The 20,333-nt window shown below is 31.5% G+C and overlaps 2 protein-coding genes across 2 annotated transcripts in view; both read right to left on the reverse strand.

The window, feature by feature from the left end:
• Nucleotides 1–20,333, reverse strand: part of LOC139520293 (tripartite motif-containing protein 5-like) — a 46,799-nt gene that overhangs the window by 13,236 nt on the left and 13,230 nt on the right. The gene's annotated exons all lie outside the window — the stretch shown is intronic.
• Nucleotides 12,213–20,084, reverse strand: LOC139520292 (MAM domain-containing glycosylphosphatidylinositol anchor protein 2-like). Its single transcript, XM_071312807.1, has 5 exons — nt 19,790–20,084; nt 19,310–19,585; nt 16,452–16,706; nt 15,165–15,239; nt 12,213–13,875 (listed from the first exon to the last, which is right to left on the reverse strand). The coding sequence occupies exons 1-5, from the start codon at nt 19,881–19,883 to the stop codon at nt 13,388–13,390; spliced, it is 1,188 nt and encodes a 395-aa protein (XP_071168908.1). The 5' UTR covers nt 19,884–20,084; the 3' UTR covers nt 12,213–13,387.

A 20,333-nucleotide genomic window follows, 5' to 3' on the forward strand; every position in this document is an offset into this window, starting at 1 on the left:
TGGCGCATTTACTTATTTCACTGAAAACCTCAACTATTACAGCTGATATTTGACAATATCTTTTATTTTATTTTTCAAACCCCTTTATATTATATATTGTATTATTATTAACGCTTCTCCCTTATAACACGTTTTTAAAGTCTGGCGATGAACAAAGAAGGTAATTGTCAACTACAAAATTCAAGGGAACACGTTTGCTTTCAGTGTAATTGTTTGTTTCAACTAAATAATTTAAAGACGAATATAACTCTGGAATAACAAATTTTAAATTCCATAAATTAAGCATAACTATGTGTAAGTAGGTGTGTAAATGCATAAAAGAAACATTGTACAAATAGTATTATTGTGCTTAAACAATAAATTCGATTTCTTTTAACTCACCAAAGAGCGTGCTCAAAAGTACGTAATATATACTGTATACAACAACAAAAGAACGAGCTTTTTTCGAAACAGTCATAAATCATGGCTGTCTATGTGCTTTTTATGAAAAGGGAAGACAAGACTCGACCGTTCGGCTCTCTCAAGAAATGTTTTTTTTTCAATTCCTTTGCAACAAAAATGGAAGATAACGAGCATACGGACAGTGTATTCCTAACAAGTGTTTTCTATTGTCAGGCTCACAACCAAGTCAGGAATATGGCAGTTGTTTTTCACTCATTCTGTTGGTTGACGACGTTTAGCTTTTCAGTTTTCTTAGACTACATTTTGGAATATATATTGGAGTTCGGTATTTATGTGGGGTTTTTTCTTCTCTAAATATCCGTTTATGTGAAAGTAGTTTTGTTGTGATGTTACAACAACTTATTATTCGCATGAAGTTTTATAAATATGTGTGCTAATAGAAAAAAGTAAAATCACAAAAATATTGAACTTAGAGGAAAATCAATTCGGAAAGTCCATAATCACATGGCAAAATGAAATAAAAAAACGCATCAAAAACGAATGGACAAGAGCTGTCATATTCCTGACTTGTTACAGGCATTTTAAAATGTGGAAAATGGTGGATTAAACCTGGTTTTATAGCGCTTATCCTCTCACTTTGATGACAGTCTCATCAAATTCCGTTATATTTACATTGATGCGTTAACTAAACAGACACAATAAATAAAATACTCAGAATATGGGTACATCATTCATCATCGTATAACAATTTTAAAAGAAACAATTTAACAGAACACAAAAACATCTATCTACAAACACATTCATTGATTTGTGTGACGTCAGAAAATTTTATACGTCACATAGATTTGTCGTTCAATGTGCATACAAACAATTTTAAAATTTACCTAGGCAAAGGATTAAAAAATCAAAAGTATGTAAGAATAAATTTCAGAAATAGACCGAGATTTAAACTAGTCCAAAAGTTATATTTAGAATTTATAAGAATCCACAAATAGTTAATTCCACTACGCGATTGAATGATTTTGACGTTAGTGGTTCAACGTATATTGTAATTCATAATAAAAATATATCATAATGACATAAAATAGAACAATATCATACTGACGGGATCTTTTAAAGTACAGAGTCACGTTATAATAACCAAAGAAATACAAAAAAACGCATTTACAAAACACACCACAAAAAAATGAAAGACAATACAAACACATTGACGAAATGTATAAGTACCGAGCCACGTCAAACGGATATCACATAAAACCATTCAACAGTAAAAGTAATATTAATAATAGAACAAAGACAAATGAAAGAAGTATAAAACACGTTGTTAAGATGATAAACAACATCAGTACGCAGAATCTATACATCAAGACCACCGTGTATTATTTGTTTAGTTGATACGGAATATTTATCAACAAGGTCTTGATACCTTCCGATGAACTTTTGTAGAAACACACTGATGCACTTTTGGTAGAAATGGTTAAAATTCCAACTATATTGAAAACAGAAAGAAGTGTTAAGCTAGTACTATTGATAATTACGTTATTATTCAGGATTTGTATTGAAATAATATAGACATTATTGAAATGTTTGACAAGAATATTTGTTTCTAATATTACCCTATTATTAAGGCCATTTACGACTAGACAGGAAATTAAAAAAAACAAATTATATGATATCAGGGATTTTTCAGATCTATACAAGTATGAATTAGGAAGGTGAAAGGCATCTTGGTTCAAATACATACCTTAATAAATATCAAACGTCGCATGGATACCATAAGTACACTGTAATTTTTTCAATTTATTCATCTATTTTAAGACACAAAGGAAAGTCTCTCTTTTTAGATGATTAGTATAATTTCTATGATGTTTCATATTCCATATTTTTTGCAATCAATATACTGTTATTGAAATATGGCAACGATAAAAAAAAAAGGAATATTATTACAAACATGAATCAATAAAAAAAAAGTAAAATCAAGGTGTGAAATCTGGTATCTATAATGACTTTATTTAAATTTACATATTGTTTATCAATGATTGCGACTTTGTATGTAAATTCATTTCGTAGCATTCTCATTGTACAATATACACTATGCTGACTGACCTTTATCAATCTTGATTGTAGTGTAGGTTTACTGTCTTGTTCGTCCTGGGCTTTTTTTTAATTATCTAAGTATTTTAGCATAAATTTGAACAACCTCTTGTTTCAAAAAAAATTAATAAAATCTTATTGCCCTGTAGAATTTTATATCATTTTCTTCCATAGAAACCCCTTGTATTCAACTCTTCAGACTACGGAGAGAAGCCGTAGAATGAAATTCATAACAGTGTAGCTATGGCCATTCATTGACTGGGGAAAATTAGGTGAACGTTCGTCTGTAATGCCCACTGCTCACGACGTACTTATCATAGAAATTTAAACTGTGAGGTCACCAAAGGTTCTAAACGCCTAAATAAAATAATTAAAAATACTAATCAGGAATAACCCTTGTAATTTGAAAATAAATAAAAATGGCCTTCAACACGGAGTCTTGGCTCACACCGAACAGCAAGCTATAAAGGTTGAATACTTAAAATTCTTTACTTCATTTTTTGTTATGGTTTGACCATCAATTTTCCTAATATGATATCGCACGTTCTTTCAGATTATTTTTTTTACTTAATTGGCTTTAAAAGTTACAATGCATGATGTCGTCTGTTTGTGTAGTTCATATGTGTTTTTCGTTTCTCGTTGGTTTTCCCGTTTGAATGGTTTTACACTAGTAGTTTTGGGGCCCTCTATAACTTGCTGTTCGGTGTGAGCCAAGGCTCCGTGTTGCAGGTCGTACCTTGACCTATAATGGTTTACTTTTATAAATTATTACTTGGGAGGAGAGTTGTCTCATTGGCACTCATACCACATCTTCCTATATCTATCTATATCTATACATTTTTTTTTTCAACAAAAGAATACATCACAAGAATATAAGTTTTGTAAGAAACGTGAGAAATTGTGTTGAACTTGAAGATAAGGCAAAGTGACAAATATCTGAAAGAATGAATCGTTTTATGGTATTAAACAAAGAAATCAAATGATTTTTTAATTATCCAGAACTCTTCACAAACAAAACCCACATGTATACGCATTGAATAAATAGTAGGCCATTCTAAAATGATCACACCGTAGAAGTAGTTGTGCTCTTAATCAATGAGATATTTTGTGAACTAACCCCATCAACTTAATAGTTTTTTTTACAATGGATAAACCTATTTTTGTATTATTATTAAATAATATTATCTCTGAACATTATTATTTTTATAAATGACACGGTTGTATGTGATGATTATAATAAATATTTAAAACAAATTCCTTTCAAGCTTTGTAAAAAGAAAGTTTCATTTTATGTATCGGAATGTGTAACAAGTGAATATTTCAATCAATCCTACTCATCGATGTTAAGCTATTTCAGATATAACTGCAGCATAGTCGGTGGTGGTTTACACAAATCATTTTTATTTCATTAACTCATCAAGAATACTAGTCAGATGATTTTGCGTGCCAGATTTGCATGTTTTCTACATCAGAATTGTTAGTGGAAAGCGAACTTAAACAGACGGAATGCGAAATCAAATTACAGTAAAGCCGTCTGCATTTGTTCTTAATTTGATGAAATATTGCAGCTAACAAGTTAACATATGGATATGGATTTTGACACAGGAGATAATAAATGTTATCAAATACGTAAATATATATACAAAAGTTTTTTTCATTTCAGATTCTTATTAGAAAAAAACCACGTAAGGTTTAGAAATATCAATTTTCAGCACAGTCAGCTTTTTGTCATCAAATTAGAAGACCATAATCAACAAAGAATTTTGGGTATAAGGTAAAATGTTAATACAACACGTAGAAAAGTTTAAGGATTTCATTTTCTTTCTTTCTTATATTTTGCAGAGTGCAAGCGACAAACCACATGATGTGGATTTATATTAACTTCGCCACTGTCAGCTTTTCTGTTATCAACTCAAGAGATCACATCAAAAAAGGTATTTAGATATGTGACCCACTAATCACTCATATGAGTATTCCTTGAATAGAAAATTCTTTATATTTTCGTTTAATTAATTTTATTAAGACGTGCATAAATAATGCATAAATGAAATGTTCATCTAGCGCACTAAGGAGAACTTACGAAAGCAATGAAAAGTACTCGTGTTCTTAGTATTCTTTAGATCAAATAACTAAGTTGACATATACTTGCCAAGAAGACTAATTGGTGTTATTAAATTTATTTTAAGATTTAATTCCTAGCAGTTTTGTGGCTTGTTTTGTCACAACCGCTTTCTTTTCCACTGATCTTAAATAGAGAGTGGACAGATATATGGAGGAAGCGTTAGAAATGTATATTCATCTATTGCATCCGAGTTCATCTCAAGTTGTAAAATAATCTTTAGTTTTAACTTTTTTTTGTAATTCAAAATTTGTTAACGTATGTCTATCTATGAAATCAAGGATCACTATAAATCAAAGTCGAAAATATTCTACCAAAAGAAACAAAAGGTAGAAAATGAAGAGTGAAAACATTTTTTTTTACGAGAAACCCATGCTAATGTTAATATGCGCTTACGCACAAAATAGAATTTCATCAAAATTATTTTGGGGGAGAGCAAGTTCTTCACTTTATACAAAAAGTAATTCTTCATTTCATGCTCTATGCTTAAGAATTACCTTTGCAGAAGAACGATCGTTTGTAAACTGTTCATCAACTAGAGCTGCTACTGAACTCCACAGGGTTCTAACTATGACATTGTTTTCTTATATTACAAACTAACCTGAACAATTTAACCTTATGGTTTAAAATTTGCATCTAGTATATGTTTATCTTCAATTATAACTGTTCTTTTGACAAGTGCAGCTACAATCGTTGAGGTTCATTTAATCAAGCCTTTGACGAATTAAAGCTAATGTTTGATATAGAAATATTATCTTCCTTGAAGAGAATAGCCTAGGTCCTTCTTTTCTTGTTTCTACTTTAATTGATCTCTGAATAATGCTCACCAGTCAGGATCCGCCATTCGGAAATTAAAAATTGAATTACTACAAAACTGTTCAATAGATCGTCCGAGAGAAGACTGAATAACAATTTGAATGACATTCTTGCGAGAGAGAGAAGTTGATGTTTGGATTTCATTAATCAAATGCTGGATTGATGGTAGATGCCTGTAAAAAGAAAAACTAAGTGATTGCGGTTACATACATATGCATCTCAATTAGAAAGTGACAGGAAAGTCTAAGATTCCTTTGTATAAAAGCATGTCAAATATTGATTTATATTCTTGAACCGGATGAAAATGCATAATTTATTGACAAAGGATTCACTTTAACAGGATCTGTATTATTAGTTTTTCTGCACCGATGCAATTCTCTGAATTATTTGTCTGGATTACTATTTGAACTGTACAATGTAACGAACAGCTGGATAACCTTTTAATTAAGGACTTAAATGGACAGATGCTTCAAACTAATATCGTTTTGGACTTGCAAAAAAGATTCATGATTTAGATCTTCTTTCATACAGTATCTTATTTCATCCAAAGAATTGCTGTATAAACAAGAGCAAAGTCCTTAATTGTGTCATCGTTTAATTATGCTTTAGCTTTATATCACATACTTTTGTTTCAGTTTTGATTGATTGATACGCTCAAAACATAAAATTTTTATAACTAGGACTGTAGCCTTTATATTTTTATACTTATTTGTACGGGTCACATTCGATTTGTTTATAATAATTAATTAAACAGATCAGCTGTTCTAGTTTGTCGGGAATTTGCCATCGCCTTCCGTTTTCATGGGATAGTTAGCTTTGGATATTAATGGATCCACTAGATCCCTGTCCCAGCTCAACAAGTGAATCTTCTATAGATAGCTTGACTACAAATGCCATCATATCACCTGGAAATGATACTTATGCGATACATATTCATCCAGTCATTGTATATATTAAGTCGTTAAAAGTTCGTTTGGTGTACTTGCAATTTTATTTCTAGAATTTGTTGATGCGTTTAACTGATAACAGTGGACAGTGTTTTTTTAAGATGTAGACGCATGAAAACATAAACAGTACCACCTTGTAATAATAAATAAACATATTATCAAAACAAGACATAATCGGCAACTGGACTAAATTATAGATACACATTTTTATGCGTTTCATTTTTATAAATTGATAAAAATAACATAAATAATAATTGTTAAAATATTTGTACAGAAATAGCAAACCAAATGAAATTCTTACAGTTATCCTTTAATGGTTACGCAAATATGTGATATTGGTGACTGTAAACAAGGGCAGCTTATTCATAGATTAAAATAATGACAATCCCGATGAATTTCAAGAACATCCACACTATGAGTTCGTACCATTTACATCTGACTTGATATTTACTTGTGTCCAATTGAAGTAAAGTTGAAGGCATTTTGACGGTTTCAGTTGATTCGCATGTACTTTTCTTACTTGAAAAGAGTAGATGTAGATCGATCGCAAATAAACATTTATCAAACAGTCGACAAGAGTTCATCACCTGAATCCTCGGTAATTTATTTCTTAAAAAGCAAAAAAGTGTTAGTTATGAGTATATGTCCACGACTCGGAAATTATTTTTTTATCTTGACACTCAACTTCTTATGAAGTCCATTAAATCAGGTAGAAGATACATGGATATCAAAGAATCACCTACATTCAAGAAAAAATAAAAGGTCCAGTTTTAGGACAGTTAAAAAAAATACGTTGTTAAAATTGACAACAAGAGTGATAACTGGTTTATGGATATGGCGGTTAAAAAATAACATCGTAATAGAAATATTTTGACGGTTTCGATTGATTCTCATGTACTTTTCTTACTTTAAAATAGTGCATATATCTATTGCAAATCAACATTAATGAACGACAAGAGTTCAACACCCGAATCCTCGGTGATTGATTTCTTACAAAGCAAAAACATGCTGAGTTATGTGTTTATCACACATCCGCGACTCGGAAATTATTTTTTTTCTTGACACTCAATTTCTTATGAAAACCATTAAATCAGGCATTAGATACATGGATATCAAAGAATCACTTACATTCAAGAAAAAAATATAGGTCCAGTTTTTGGACAGTTGAAAAATATACGTTGTTAAAATTGACAATAAGAGGGATAATTGGTTTATGGATATGGCGGTTAAAAATAACATCGGAATGAAAATATTTTGACAGCTTAATAATTTCAAAGAAACTGTAGCCTGTCAAGAAACAGCGTCATCCAGAAATAATTTTGAACTTGGCGAATTAGAAAAATTAATTACAAGAAGTATATTTTTCTGACGTATTCAAAACTATTGCTTATTATTTATCAAATTGCAAAACCGGAATCCATGTTTTGTCAATGTAACGTAATAATGTAACAACGAAAGTGTATATACAGAGAATATTTTATGTGTACTTTCTTGGACGGAAACTCCCAAAAATAGCGCAATCGATGAAGTTAAAAACACTCATACTCCACAGTTTGCTTTAAAAACTAAATTCTTCTATAGTTTTAAATAAATTTTGCTTCCACAATGGATCGATACCTCTACTGGTGGACTTAGACTTTCAACTCCAAAACATTCTGTTTGCCCACATTCTGATAAATTTAGTAAAACCTCAAAAACAAGTAGACCTTAGATCGTTCAAAACTATATAAAAGACCCTTTTTGTCGTGCTGAATTTGAATATTAAATCGCGTTGTTTAGCTTGTGAGCAATCTTATAGGAGGTAACCTATAAAAAAAAAAACTGCACCAAATTTTTAAAATTAACAACATGTTGTTTTGCTTCTGTGGTACTTTTTATGATATAAGTGTAGTTCCAGGACATGTCATTATTGCATAATGTTATTTATCGTAATACAAATAGTAATGTAGATGAACAACAGACATATCAGGCAATCAGAACCAAACGAGGTAAACAAACCCATAAAAAACTAAAATCAAAGTAATTAAATCTCATTTATTTGCTTTATGTTTGTTATTTTTAAACCGTACTCTTCAGGCACTAGTATTGTTATATTTTTGCTATGCCAGTTAACACAGATACGTGCATATAATTTCTATTTTATAAAATCGATAATGTTCTATGAACAACAGCATTATACCAACCGCACATACACACAGTTATATTGTAAAAATATTTTATTGCATTAAATGATGCATCAGTTTTTGAAACATTCTAACGTCTTAAGGGTGACGGACATGCTTAATTGTCGAAGTACAAAATCCCGTCATTGTTTCTTCGTTGGTACCTTTCTCTGCTTCTAGATTGTAATGAGTAACACTATAGGTTTTTAGATTATATTATACAAAAAAATGGAAAAACAAAATTACCTATTTCTTTTAATGTATACATTAGAACGCTTTATGCAGAAAAAGTGCTACTATTATGTGTAAACCATACAGTTTTGAAAAAGGGATTGTATTTCAACTTCAACTTAGTGTACACAAGGTTCTAGTATTTATTCAAAGAAAACTCACACTAGCAGTGTATCTGGCGTGAATATGACGATCTATGTTCATCAAGATTTGAATCAAGAAGCAGATCTGGAACCGACTACATACTATAGACCGATAAAGCCACCGCTCACGTCACCTGTTTTTATACCTTACAAGTATACATCAAAATGAAACATTTTTGTACCACCATATTCTTCGCGTACATGTATGTAACCCTCCAATGAAATAGAAATACACAGATACAGAAACTTTACTAAATAATAATAAGGAAAATAAGGAAAGTACTGTTCACGGTCCAAGCTGTCATTTAACCCGCAACAGAACAATTGGAAGGTAAGAGACATTTCATTAACGAACTGAACCATCAATCAAATTCTATCTCTTCCACACAACTCTCAAGACGTGGTACTGTACTTAATATCTTGGTTAATACCAATACTAGACGAAATCATCGTAGAATATTGAGATATTAATACAAGCTATTTTTACTACCCGAAACATTCATGAAGAAACCAATTGCTGGAGGCAGTTATATCTATAGTTATATAACCAAAGGTACTGAAATAGACATATTTAAAACATGCAAATTAAAACTAGAACAGAAATCGTTTGCAGTAGTATGGATAGTATAAAATATTCTAGATCTATTTTCCTTTTCTTTCTAAAAACAATTACCGATACTGATAAGACTGATCAATTTCGACATCTACTCCATTTAACTGTAAATAAAGGCAACAGTAGTATACCGCTGTTCAGAATTCATAAATCGATAGAGAAAAAACAAATCCTGGTTACAAACTAAAACTGAGGGACACGTATCAAATATAAGAGAACAACGACACAACATCGAAATGTAACACACACAGAAACAAACTATAATGTAACAATGGCCATTTTCCTGACTTGGTACAGGGCATTTTATGAAAAAGTGGTGGATTGAACCTGGTTTTGTGGCATGCTTTAATGGCAGTGTAAATTATAACATTAAAATGACAACATTACACGACAGGGTTACAATACATAAACAGATAAATGGGAGAAAATATAGGACAGAGAAAAAAGACTAATAATAGCCATCTAAAGGTAACAGGTTAAAAATACTTTGATAAGCCAAACGCGCGTTACGTCCACACTAAACTATGCTCAGATGTAATTTTTTAAGTTAAGAAAACATTTTTGTGTGATTCCATGATGATTTAACGAGGACATCCCCTCTTCTGAATTGGATGTGACGATGTACATATATGTCTTAAAACTACAACTAACAAAGTTTCCGAGACGTGTCAATCATTCGAAGATGCTTGGCCATACCTATTTGCCAATGCTGTCATAATTATGTCATGAAATATCACACAATATTATAGTTTTCTTTGAAAAAAGCTGTAAATGGGTTTTTTTCAATTCATGCTCGTTTTATTGGCAACAGGTTTTCTTGTTCTAAATATCATGAATATTATTCGAAAGAAATAAAAACCGAAGAAACAAAAAAGAAATGAATGTGTGCTTTGTATATTATTCAAAGAAAAACGTCGCTCATTCAGATGCCTTTTACGTCATTTTCATGGTATCCCACTCTTCCAAAAAGAAGGTAAATTACAAAATGACAAACTCCGAGGAAAAATTAACACGAAAAGTTCCTTATCAAATGGCAAAATCGAAATCTCAAACACATCAAACGAATGGATGACAACTGTAATATTCCTGACTTGGTAGAGGCATTTTTAGAAAATGGTAGATCAAACCTGGTTTTATAGCTAGCTAAACCTCTCACTTACATAATAGTCGCATAAAACTCCATTATATAGACAAGCAATATGCTTCCAAAACTATAAAACTCTTTCAGATTATGAAACCAAACTTAAAATGGAGACTGCTGCTTCATGCTAGAAACATCTATAAAATATGCCCACGTATATCAAAAAATACAATAAAAAGCTATTATACAATAAATATAAAACTTTATAAATTTCTTACTTCTAGAAAATCTAGAAATTGACAATGAGGGTCGGTTGAAAACAAGACTTTAAAACAAAAGAGATGATTTCAGCTTCCCAATTGTGACTTTTTGATTTTTGACAAGAGATCCAAATGGTGTAGTTGTAATCATCACTTCGTAAATATTACGGACGCCATCACGAGTTTGTTGACCGTTATGGAATATTCGTTATACTAATGATATCGGATATTTTCGTCGTTACTACAATCCCATTCCCTTTTCACGAATGTGACCTACGAAATTATACTATTTACCGGCTTTGTAACAATATGTGCAATACGACGGGTGCCATATGTGGAGCAGAATCTGATTCAACTTCCGGAGCACCTGAAATTACCCCTATATTTTGATGGGGTCCGTTTTGTTTTTGTACCCCTTTTTGAGACATTTTGTTCATGCATCAATGTCAATATAATGGAAATTGATGCGACTGTCGTACAATTGAGAGGTTTAGCACTATAAAACCTGGTTTAATCCACCATTTATCTGCATTTGAAAATACCTGTACCAAGTCAGGAATATGACAATTGTTGTCCATTCGTTTGATGTGTTTTATCATTTGATTTTGCCATTTGATTGGGGACTTTTTACATAATCAACCGGTAATTTTTCACTTTAATATCATGTCAGGACCGAAGCATAAACTACTCTTCTAACTGTCCACCGGAGGTGGTATCAACCCATTGCTAGCGCGAGTATATATGTTAGTGTTTAGTTTGTTTTGCCGTTTGTCTGACACACATAAGGTCAGATAAGAAATTCAAAATTACACATTTAAAATGTGTATCGCCTAACCAACATTTACCAACAAATCTTAAATGAAACTTTGTATGTGTAAAATGCTGTTATTGAAGGAACGTATACAATGTGTCAGATCTGTATTTCTAATTGTATCAACTGTAGTTTTAGAACAATTTGATACATCATGTCAGTACTGAAGCATTGACTTCTATTCTGATAGTTCACAACGGAGGTATCGACAAAGTGTTAGTAATACACACGAAAACCTTCATGTATAATAATCATATCTTTAAAATAGTCTCCTAATGTGTTCACTACTTGTCTGTCTCAGTTCTTGACATATTGTATAGAGCCACTTCTGATGTGGAAGAACATATGCTGACCTGCATACGTCTGTGTGATTTTTAACATCGTGCTGCCGACGGGCGATTATTTTACTCCATGGTTTGACATCGGTTCTTCCTAGTAAGAAATAAACTATTACTAAGATAATTAAAAAAAAATTAGGTTAAACTACACATCAAAATACAGTAACCAATAACATTTAATGTTATAACACATCGTAATAGTTCATTGTATTTTAATGATAAATCATCGTTCTATTATCATCTACTGGGATTTGTGGTAACACGTACAGCTAATACGACCTCCAGTTTAAGAAGGAAGCAGATGCTGAAAAACAAGATTTTATCTTCGTTTCCGTTAACTCAAAGAAGACAAATTCAATTTCAAAACCCCTTAAGGAAACAAAACTAATACTGCTAATACATTTATATAAAGTTATAGTTAAGGGCGAGTCAAAAAGTGTTTAGAATATGTTTAAACGACAACTTTTCTCAAACACTTACGCAACAGCGGGCAATCAAAGGGTATTGTATAGATAATTTGTATAGATTCTCTTTCTATAAAAAAAAAAAATAACCCCAAAAACAATGATTAAACCAAAATAAAGATATTAAGTAGAAATTAACAAAAGAGGCTTACAGGAGCTTGAATTGCTTATCCTGCAAAATGTTTGCGAAAAAACACAAAAAGAATACTAATTAAGGATTAAGGACATATTAAAAGTATAAATGAAAAATAACATTTCAATAGTTACGTGCGATCAAACCGATTTTCTCAAATTAAATTAAGTAGGAACGCAAATTTTAAAAAGCCTGGAATGTAAAAAGGCGGAGAAATACAAGAGCTATTTGACACATATATACCAATTAACTTTGTAAACACATTATTCAAACTCAGCTTGGATAGGAGTTGTCTCAATGGCACTCGTACCAGATCTTCATATATTTATCAGCTGTCAACTTTGCAAGAAAGAGTTAAAACCATAGTTTCTTAGTATTTTTTCATTCATCAACGGGAAGTTTTTAGAAGAACACTTTATAAATCATCTCAATAACGAATCACTGACTTCTGAGGTAATATCATGCAGTGGTACCGACCCAGAGATAGTAAATGAAAATTAGAAATAGATTGATAATTTCGGTATAATTTAAATCATGTCAATCATAGGTCATCAGAACTACAATATATAATAAAACAAAATGTATAAACGTCATACATCATGTTCTCTGTAAAAACATAAAATAAAGTCAACAAAGGACATGCATTGCTCGACAATCGAATTGTATTAGTCAAGAAGTCAGGTGCGCTGCACGGATTAAGGTGGTTGGAACGATATCATTAATTTGAACAGATTTGTTTTAGGTCAGACTGATCCTGATGTGAATATTGAATATCATATCGTATTTGAACATTTTTTTACTTCTTTTTCGCCAGAGGTGTCATAGTTTGCTTTGTACAAACAAAACTCGTATTCATTTTTCTTGTGAATTACATCAGCATTCAAGGAACAATACGGGTTTATATAGTCAGATAAGGAGCGGAGTGACCGTAAAGATGAGTCGTCAGCGCTAGTACTATTTGATTTGCTATGAGTAAAAATTTCAACAGTTGCAATTTCCATTGTAGACGCAGCTATTCCACTAGGTACATTTTGATGAGGAAGTATCCCATCTTGTAATTCGTCAATTGTTTCATACTCCACATTATCAGACCGGTTCGGTGGTGGATTTTCAGAATTTGGATTGACTGATTCAAGGTGTACTGCTCCGTGGCTTCGTCTGTATATGACTACACTACTGGCCAACAAAATGGAAACAATCACAAACGATGTTCCTGACGCTATTATAAGCAGGAATGGTGTTTGTTGTCTTTTACCATTATCTATAAATACAACAGTTATTATTCAACAATAATATGTATTCAAAAGTATGCTAAGTCTCGAACATCATTGCATGCTAAAACTAAATGTGGTAGTATTATGATGAAAAACTGTGTTGGCCGATTTGTTTAGGTACTTTCCATTTACAATTGTCCTCGAAGTTTGGTATTTTTAATATTTCATTTCCAACTGTACAATGCATATGCTAGGTATAAAAAAAATGAATGCATATTCTAAATAACACCAACTAAAAACGGAAAATTGTCATGTAAGAAAGGGGAAAAGTAAAGTTGACAGAGAATTATCTCAGGCTTGAAATGATAAATGTCAAAATGAAACTGAGAAATGTCTACTTGGAACTATGACATTGCAACTTTGAAGCAAGAAAATGAAATGCCAAGTTGGTAGTGAGAAATGTCAAAATAGAAAACAGAAATTAGAAAAATAGAATGCCGGTCTTTCGTAATAAAATCTATTTCCAAATAAATGTATATAATTTTGGTCTTTTAAGTAAATAAAAATATGCTTACAGCTTTCATATAATAAACAATAAAAATTCGAGCAGTCATTCATAAAAGAAAGGCGAAATATACCGAAGGTACATTCAAACTCATTAGTCAAAAATAAACTGTCAAAACCATATCGGACATGTCGGAGGAAGTTAAGTTTTATTTACCGTATATTTCAAAGTGTTAATCTATGATGTATAGAAATTGATTTGGTTGATTGCTTCTCTGAACCTCTCTAGCTGCTTATAAATACCGAATTTTGAAATTTTCTAATGAACAAATTGTTTTGTAGAGGAAGTTATTTTTGCAGCTACAATTTTAGATTAAAGTCAAATGCACCTGCCACGTGCGAGATTCGAACTCACAACCTCAGTATTAATGACAGGCTAGTGATTCAGTAGTTTGACCAATCTGCCACCGTTGCTCATAATAGGAAATGAGAAGTCATTTCTTTATAATCTAATTGAACCTTATTTATATAACAAAACATGTCAATACAAATGTTTCACTCTTTACTTTCTGTACCGCAAGAATATATCATTTTTCAGTTAAATAGATTTATAATTCTTTGTCTACGGAATGCATGGACCAAAACCATGTTATGCATTTTGAGTGTGAGCTACACTTCTACTATGATTTGAATTAACTTGATCGGTTTTGTATTTATTCTTAAGTTTTTGTGATACATACTAAATTTTCATAATGTCTGAACGTCTATGCTTTATATTGTCCACGTTTATTGACATGTACACTTAACAGTGGGAATATCTTGAAATGTTTACCATATCTTTCAGATGTATTTGTCCATTGTGAAGTCAAGTAAGTGACATCGTTAACATCATAAGGATGTGTTTTTTCTACAAAAAAATAAACACAGATATATGTACATATTAACATATAATTTGAAAACCACAATTTAAACACGAAAACATACTGAGAACGTCTGTCGTAAAGATGTCACACATTCAAATGAATGTAATAACATAAATTCCATCTTCGACAAAGAAAGACTTTTCTTAACCAAAGAAAGATTACTCGATTACATAACCTAGTTTGCAATTGTTGCTTAATAACATTTTTGTTATTTTACTTTTTGCAACGACTTCACATAAATATTGGTTAACAAAATCAGATCTAACATAGTTCAACTAAATTTAAGACTATAGTACGAATGGGAAAATAAGCCGAGAAACTTTTTGACAACATTCGATTCAAAATTTAAACAGGGTAAGGCATGTTGATATAAGGAATAGTTCGACTTCAGAGAAGCAGTTAAGTCCAGTGTAGCAACTTTAATAAATCACTAGAATCCTAGTAAAAACAAAGAACTTGATAAATTGACACAAATGAGAGTGTTTTACCTACCGTCGTTTTTCAAAATTTTCTCTTTTTAAAGTTATAATATATTTTTTATTTGCAAGAATGCCATAAAGGAGGGTATGGATGGGGGGTCTGTTATTCTGTAAACATTTAATTTTCACCCCATTTTTCTCTAATCTTTAAAAAATTAACCCCTTTTTCTCTAATCTTCCAAAAATTAACCCTTTTATTCTCTAATCTTCTTTTTTTTGGCTCATTATTCTCTAATCTTCATTTTTTAAGGGCATTATTCTTTAATCATTTAACCCCATCCAAACCCTCATAAAGGGTGACACGGGTTATATTGGGTATTGGGCATTTAAATAATATGTTTGGCATCGGACGTTCCTGATGAAGGAGATTCAAGAAAAACGCTTTGGACGCACAAAATTTATAACGTGTTGTTTTCATTTGTTGTAACAAGAAATGTTTAATGCCACGCATTAGTGTTTGGCTATTTTCTTTATGCTCATTAATTTGTGTTCCAAATTTAAAGTTAAACTTTGTTTAAGACTTTCAATAAATTCGCTCAAATTACACAAAACGAACATATTATCACATAAAGCCCTGCGTAAAATATCAAGAATTCATTAGATTTGTAAACTAGATTTATTGAATAAAGGACATGTTTTCACAAAGCAAATCATTCTTCCATGCCATTGCTCAGATTGTTGACATAACGTCTTCTTGTACTTCAAATTCAATCTTACCTTTTACATTGAAGGAAACATAACTATATCCTTCTCCCCATTGATTGACCACTGAACATTTATATATGCCAGCATCCCTCGTTTGTGCGTCAGTTATACATAGTTCCGTCGATCTGAATGGTAATATAGTGTCGTCTTTCAGCCAAGTTAAACTTCGTAGATCAAACAGATTATCCATGACACAAGACAAGGTCACATTTTCACCAACCTGAACTTCGGTTCCAGGGTATACTGCAATTCTTACACGAGGTTTCTCTAAAAAATATACATTCGGTATGCTTTATACAAGTAACAAAACGTGCTATGTATTGCTAAAACAAGGTAAACAAAGGCAACAGCAGTATACCGCTGTTCAAAGGTCTTTTGCGATTATAACAACCTGCTTCAAATTTGAAAAGACCAGCACTGAATCGTCTAGCATTGAAGAAACGGCAATTGTAAACAGGAAAAATATACAATTCTGATTCTGATAAAAGACAACATACTAACAAAATGAAATAATATCAAATACTAGTAGTGCTCATATACATAAGTACTTTTCAAATTTAATCCGTAATCTTGAAGGCCAAGTAACAAACAAAACTCAATACTATACTCAATACCAATAATGTTCTTAACATTTCAAAGCAATCCCGGCATGCTGATAGGAGTATAAATAAACATGCACGTGCGTCCTGCACCCCTACAGTCAGTAGAAATTGCTAAACGTCATAGCAGATTTTATACAACGTCGTCATAAACAGTGCAGCAAGACGCCATTTTGTCAAGTTTCATACAGAACTTTTAAAGCCAATCAAATACAAGATTTCAGTCTAATCTCAAAAATTAGATAAGCAAATAGATGTCAGACTCTATTCAAATAATAATTTGGTACTAGCCATATTGTCTGAACAACAATGGTATAATTCTAACATTTAGCTATACGTTTAGTAAGCGTATATGGAAACTTAAGAGGACATTTCCTAAACTCATTAGCTTGTAGATATTATTTCCGTTAAACAACGAGAATAACGATTTCAATTGCTTGAATAACACTTCTACAACACAAACCCTTTTTGTGTGAGAAAACATATCATATAGAAGTGGGTGGGATTCATGTTATGAATAATGTCACAACAAATGAATTGAAATATACATCATTACAAACATATGCATATATAATTAAAAACCAACTGTTTAGAGAACATTTGAAGGTCTTCCTCCGATAAAGATCAATTTTGATATAGAACTTTGAAAATTCAGTTTGAAATATCATATCCAGCGTCAAATGATAGCTTATTGTACACTGATTAAAAAAATATATGGTTTCTATACATTAATTTCTAAATAAAGGAGATAAATTGTTACTTCCGGTTTTAAATATGTAACTCCTTGTTTTATTTGATAGTTTACTGCATACTAATTCCAAATATATTTTGTTCAATATACTTTTACACTAAATAAGTAAAAAAAAACAACACTTCCGGTTTACATAAGGTACTTTTTGGTTGGCTTTTCCATGGTCATGTGTCTTGCAACGTAATGCGAAAAGTTCCATGGCTTTATCATGTAAATGTATGAGGTAAAAGCAAAGGTCAAAATCTAGAATTTCAATTTAACCTATGATCTTGAGTTCAACTTCAAGGTCATAAACCAAGGGCTTCAAATCAAAAGACCAAAGGTCTAAATTATATATGGTTAATGAGTTATATCACTATATGCCTAATTTTTAATATAAGAGGGGAGAAAACTCCAATTTAATGTTATCGTTCCCTTTCAACCAAAATGTATGTGTCACGACATGTTGCAACTTACAATTTAGTAAAAAATGTTGTCGATATCCTATACGGTTTTTGAAAAGAATTGAAAATAAGCCAAAATCAAAAACAAATTGAATATGACCTTGACCTCTGACCTTGACCTTATTTTCTTTTTTTCTTTGGATCAAGAACCTAAAATCAAAAGATCCTAGGTCTCTATGACTTATGGTTTACAAGATAGAAATGCATATCACTTATATCACAGGCATAAGGGGGGAAAACTCTCATATTGAATATTCATATCTCTTCGGTCAAAATAGGACAAGTAAATTTGTCGCTTTTTTTTACCGTTACGGAGGAGATGTAGTCACAAGGAAAACAGTGTGCGGTGTAATAACTCTTACAAAAAAAAATTGTTCGTCTTAACAGGGTGGAATCTAAAAGGGCATGAACTATACGATACAATAGGAAAAATATCTAAGCGAAATATTGCGAAACAAATATTTTTCGCAAGAACAAAATTAGGTGGAAGAAAACAAAATAATCAGAAAAAATACAATAGGTCTTTCCACAGAAAAGTAGAAAGACCTAATTAACAATGAAATATACGGCAAAAGACACCAACTAACTACAACCACTGAATTACAGGCTACTGACTTGGACCCGTATATATTGTGTTTGTAATCACATACTTGTTTAATCACACTTCAGTAATCATTATTTTGACATCCACCTTCTTTCGCCAAGCGATGAAAGTTTGTTTTTCTTTTTATTGTCATGTTATATTTCTGTGCTCACTTATTCATATACTTAAACCTATCATTCAGTTGTTTCCTTTTTCAGTGAATAGATTACGAAAACCAACGATGAACAATTATAGACTGTTTTTGAATATGGCTAACGTAAAGATTTAAATGTTTTAAATTGGGTAAAAAAGACAAATTCAGTGAAGACGCACATCGTTGGAGTGCAGTTATATCTATCTCTCCGTCAAACAAGTAAACTGTTTCTTCTCTGTTAAAAAGTTAATTCTGAATATAAACCAAGTGATACAAGATTATTGTCAGTCGCCGATAAACAAATTGTTATGTATTGAGACCGATATATTCCATCACTTACCAGATAATATGAGTTGGAGCGTCTTTCTTAAAGGTTCGATTAAAGCTTCGTGTATAGCAATGCATTCGAAAACTTTCAAATGGTCACTACGTTTCACCTGAAAATTATACTCTATCTCCCCTGATCCATTTACAAAGGTCTTGTTTCCTGATTTCCAATAGAGATACTCTGAAGGTATTCCTGATATCACTTTGCACGTCAGATTTACTTTACTATCTTCCTCTGTATGGAATACATTTGACGTATGTCCAACAATGGAAAGATATGACGGTGGCACTAAATTAGAATAAAAATAAAATATTAATGTTTAACTCAATTAGAATTTGAAATTCTTATTGAAAAATAATCAGAAGTAGCTCAAGGGTATTGATGCAGATTTTATTATAGACGAAAATAGGTAAAGGTTTATCACTGTTCCTTTTTAGTTATTTTATATTTATGTTGGCGAGTTAGCTGTATCAAAATATACCCTTCACATACCCATTAACATAAGCTGCGTTGATGAATCAACCACGTTAGTATCACTTGTTGATACGCAAATGTATGTTCCAAGATCTACATCTGTAATGTTCATTATCTGCAGAAAATATTCCCCTGCCGAATGGGTTCTAACAACGGAAAGTCTTTTATGGTGCGGAATGTCTGTGTTAATTTCAGTAGATATGTAATAAACCTCCTGGTTATATCGCCAAGTTACAACAGACTCTAAACCATTAATGGGGCATTGTAGAATCACTGCACCTCCAATCCGAACATATTTCGATTCGTTTTTTAGTTGAGCTGAAATAGATTTCTTTAGAATATATAAAAAAAAATTATTAAATATGTTCAAATTGGAAATAACTAATGTGTCAATTCCATTAACTTTTTGAAATTTATGAAATTTAAGAGGGGGGTAATCAATTTCTTTACTGAGAAATCCAATTTTACGGTTTATACTCCGCATTACACAACTCTTGTGTAACGTTACAATATATTCTACTCCTACAAAGGCAGGTTTTTATGACTATGATCGTCATTAGAA

Source organism: Mytilus edulis, chromosome 4 (assembly GCF_963676685.1).
Source record: "Mytilus edulis chromosome 4, xbMytEdul2.2, whole genome shotgun sequence".
NCBI lineage: Eukaryota > Metazoa > Mollusca > Bivalvia > Mytilida > Mytilidae > Mytilus > Mytilus edulis.

Excerpts from the sequence above, each read along its gene's own strand:
- LOC139520292 (XM_071312807.1), bottom strand. The coding sequence starts at position 19,883 with ATGAACATTACAGATGTAGATCTTGGAACATACATTTGCGTATCAACA. Across the intron at positions 15,240-16,451 it reads TGTTTCCTTCAATGTAAAAG|AAAAAACACATCCTTATGAT; the intron begins GTAAGATTGAAT and ends ATTTTTTTGTAG. Across the intron at positions 13,876-15,164 it reads AAATACATCTGAAAGATATG|ATAATGGTAAAAGACAACAA; the intron begins GTAAACATTTCA and ends TTGTATTTATAG.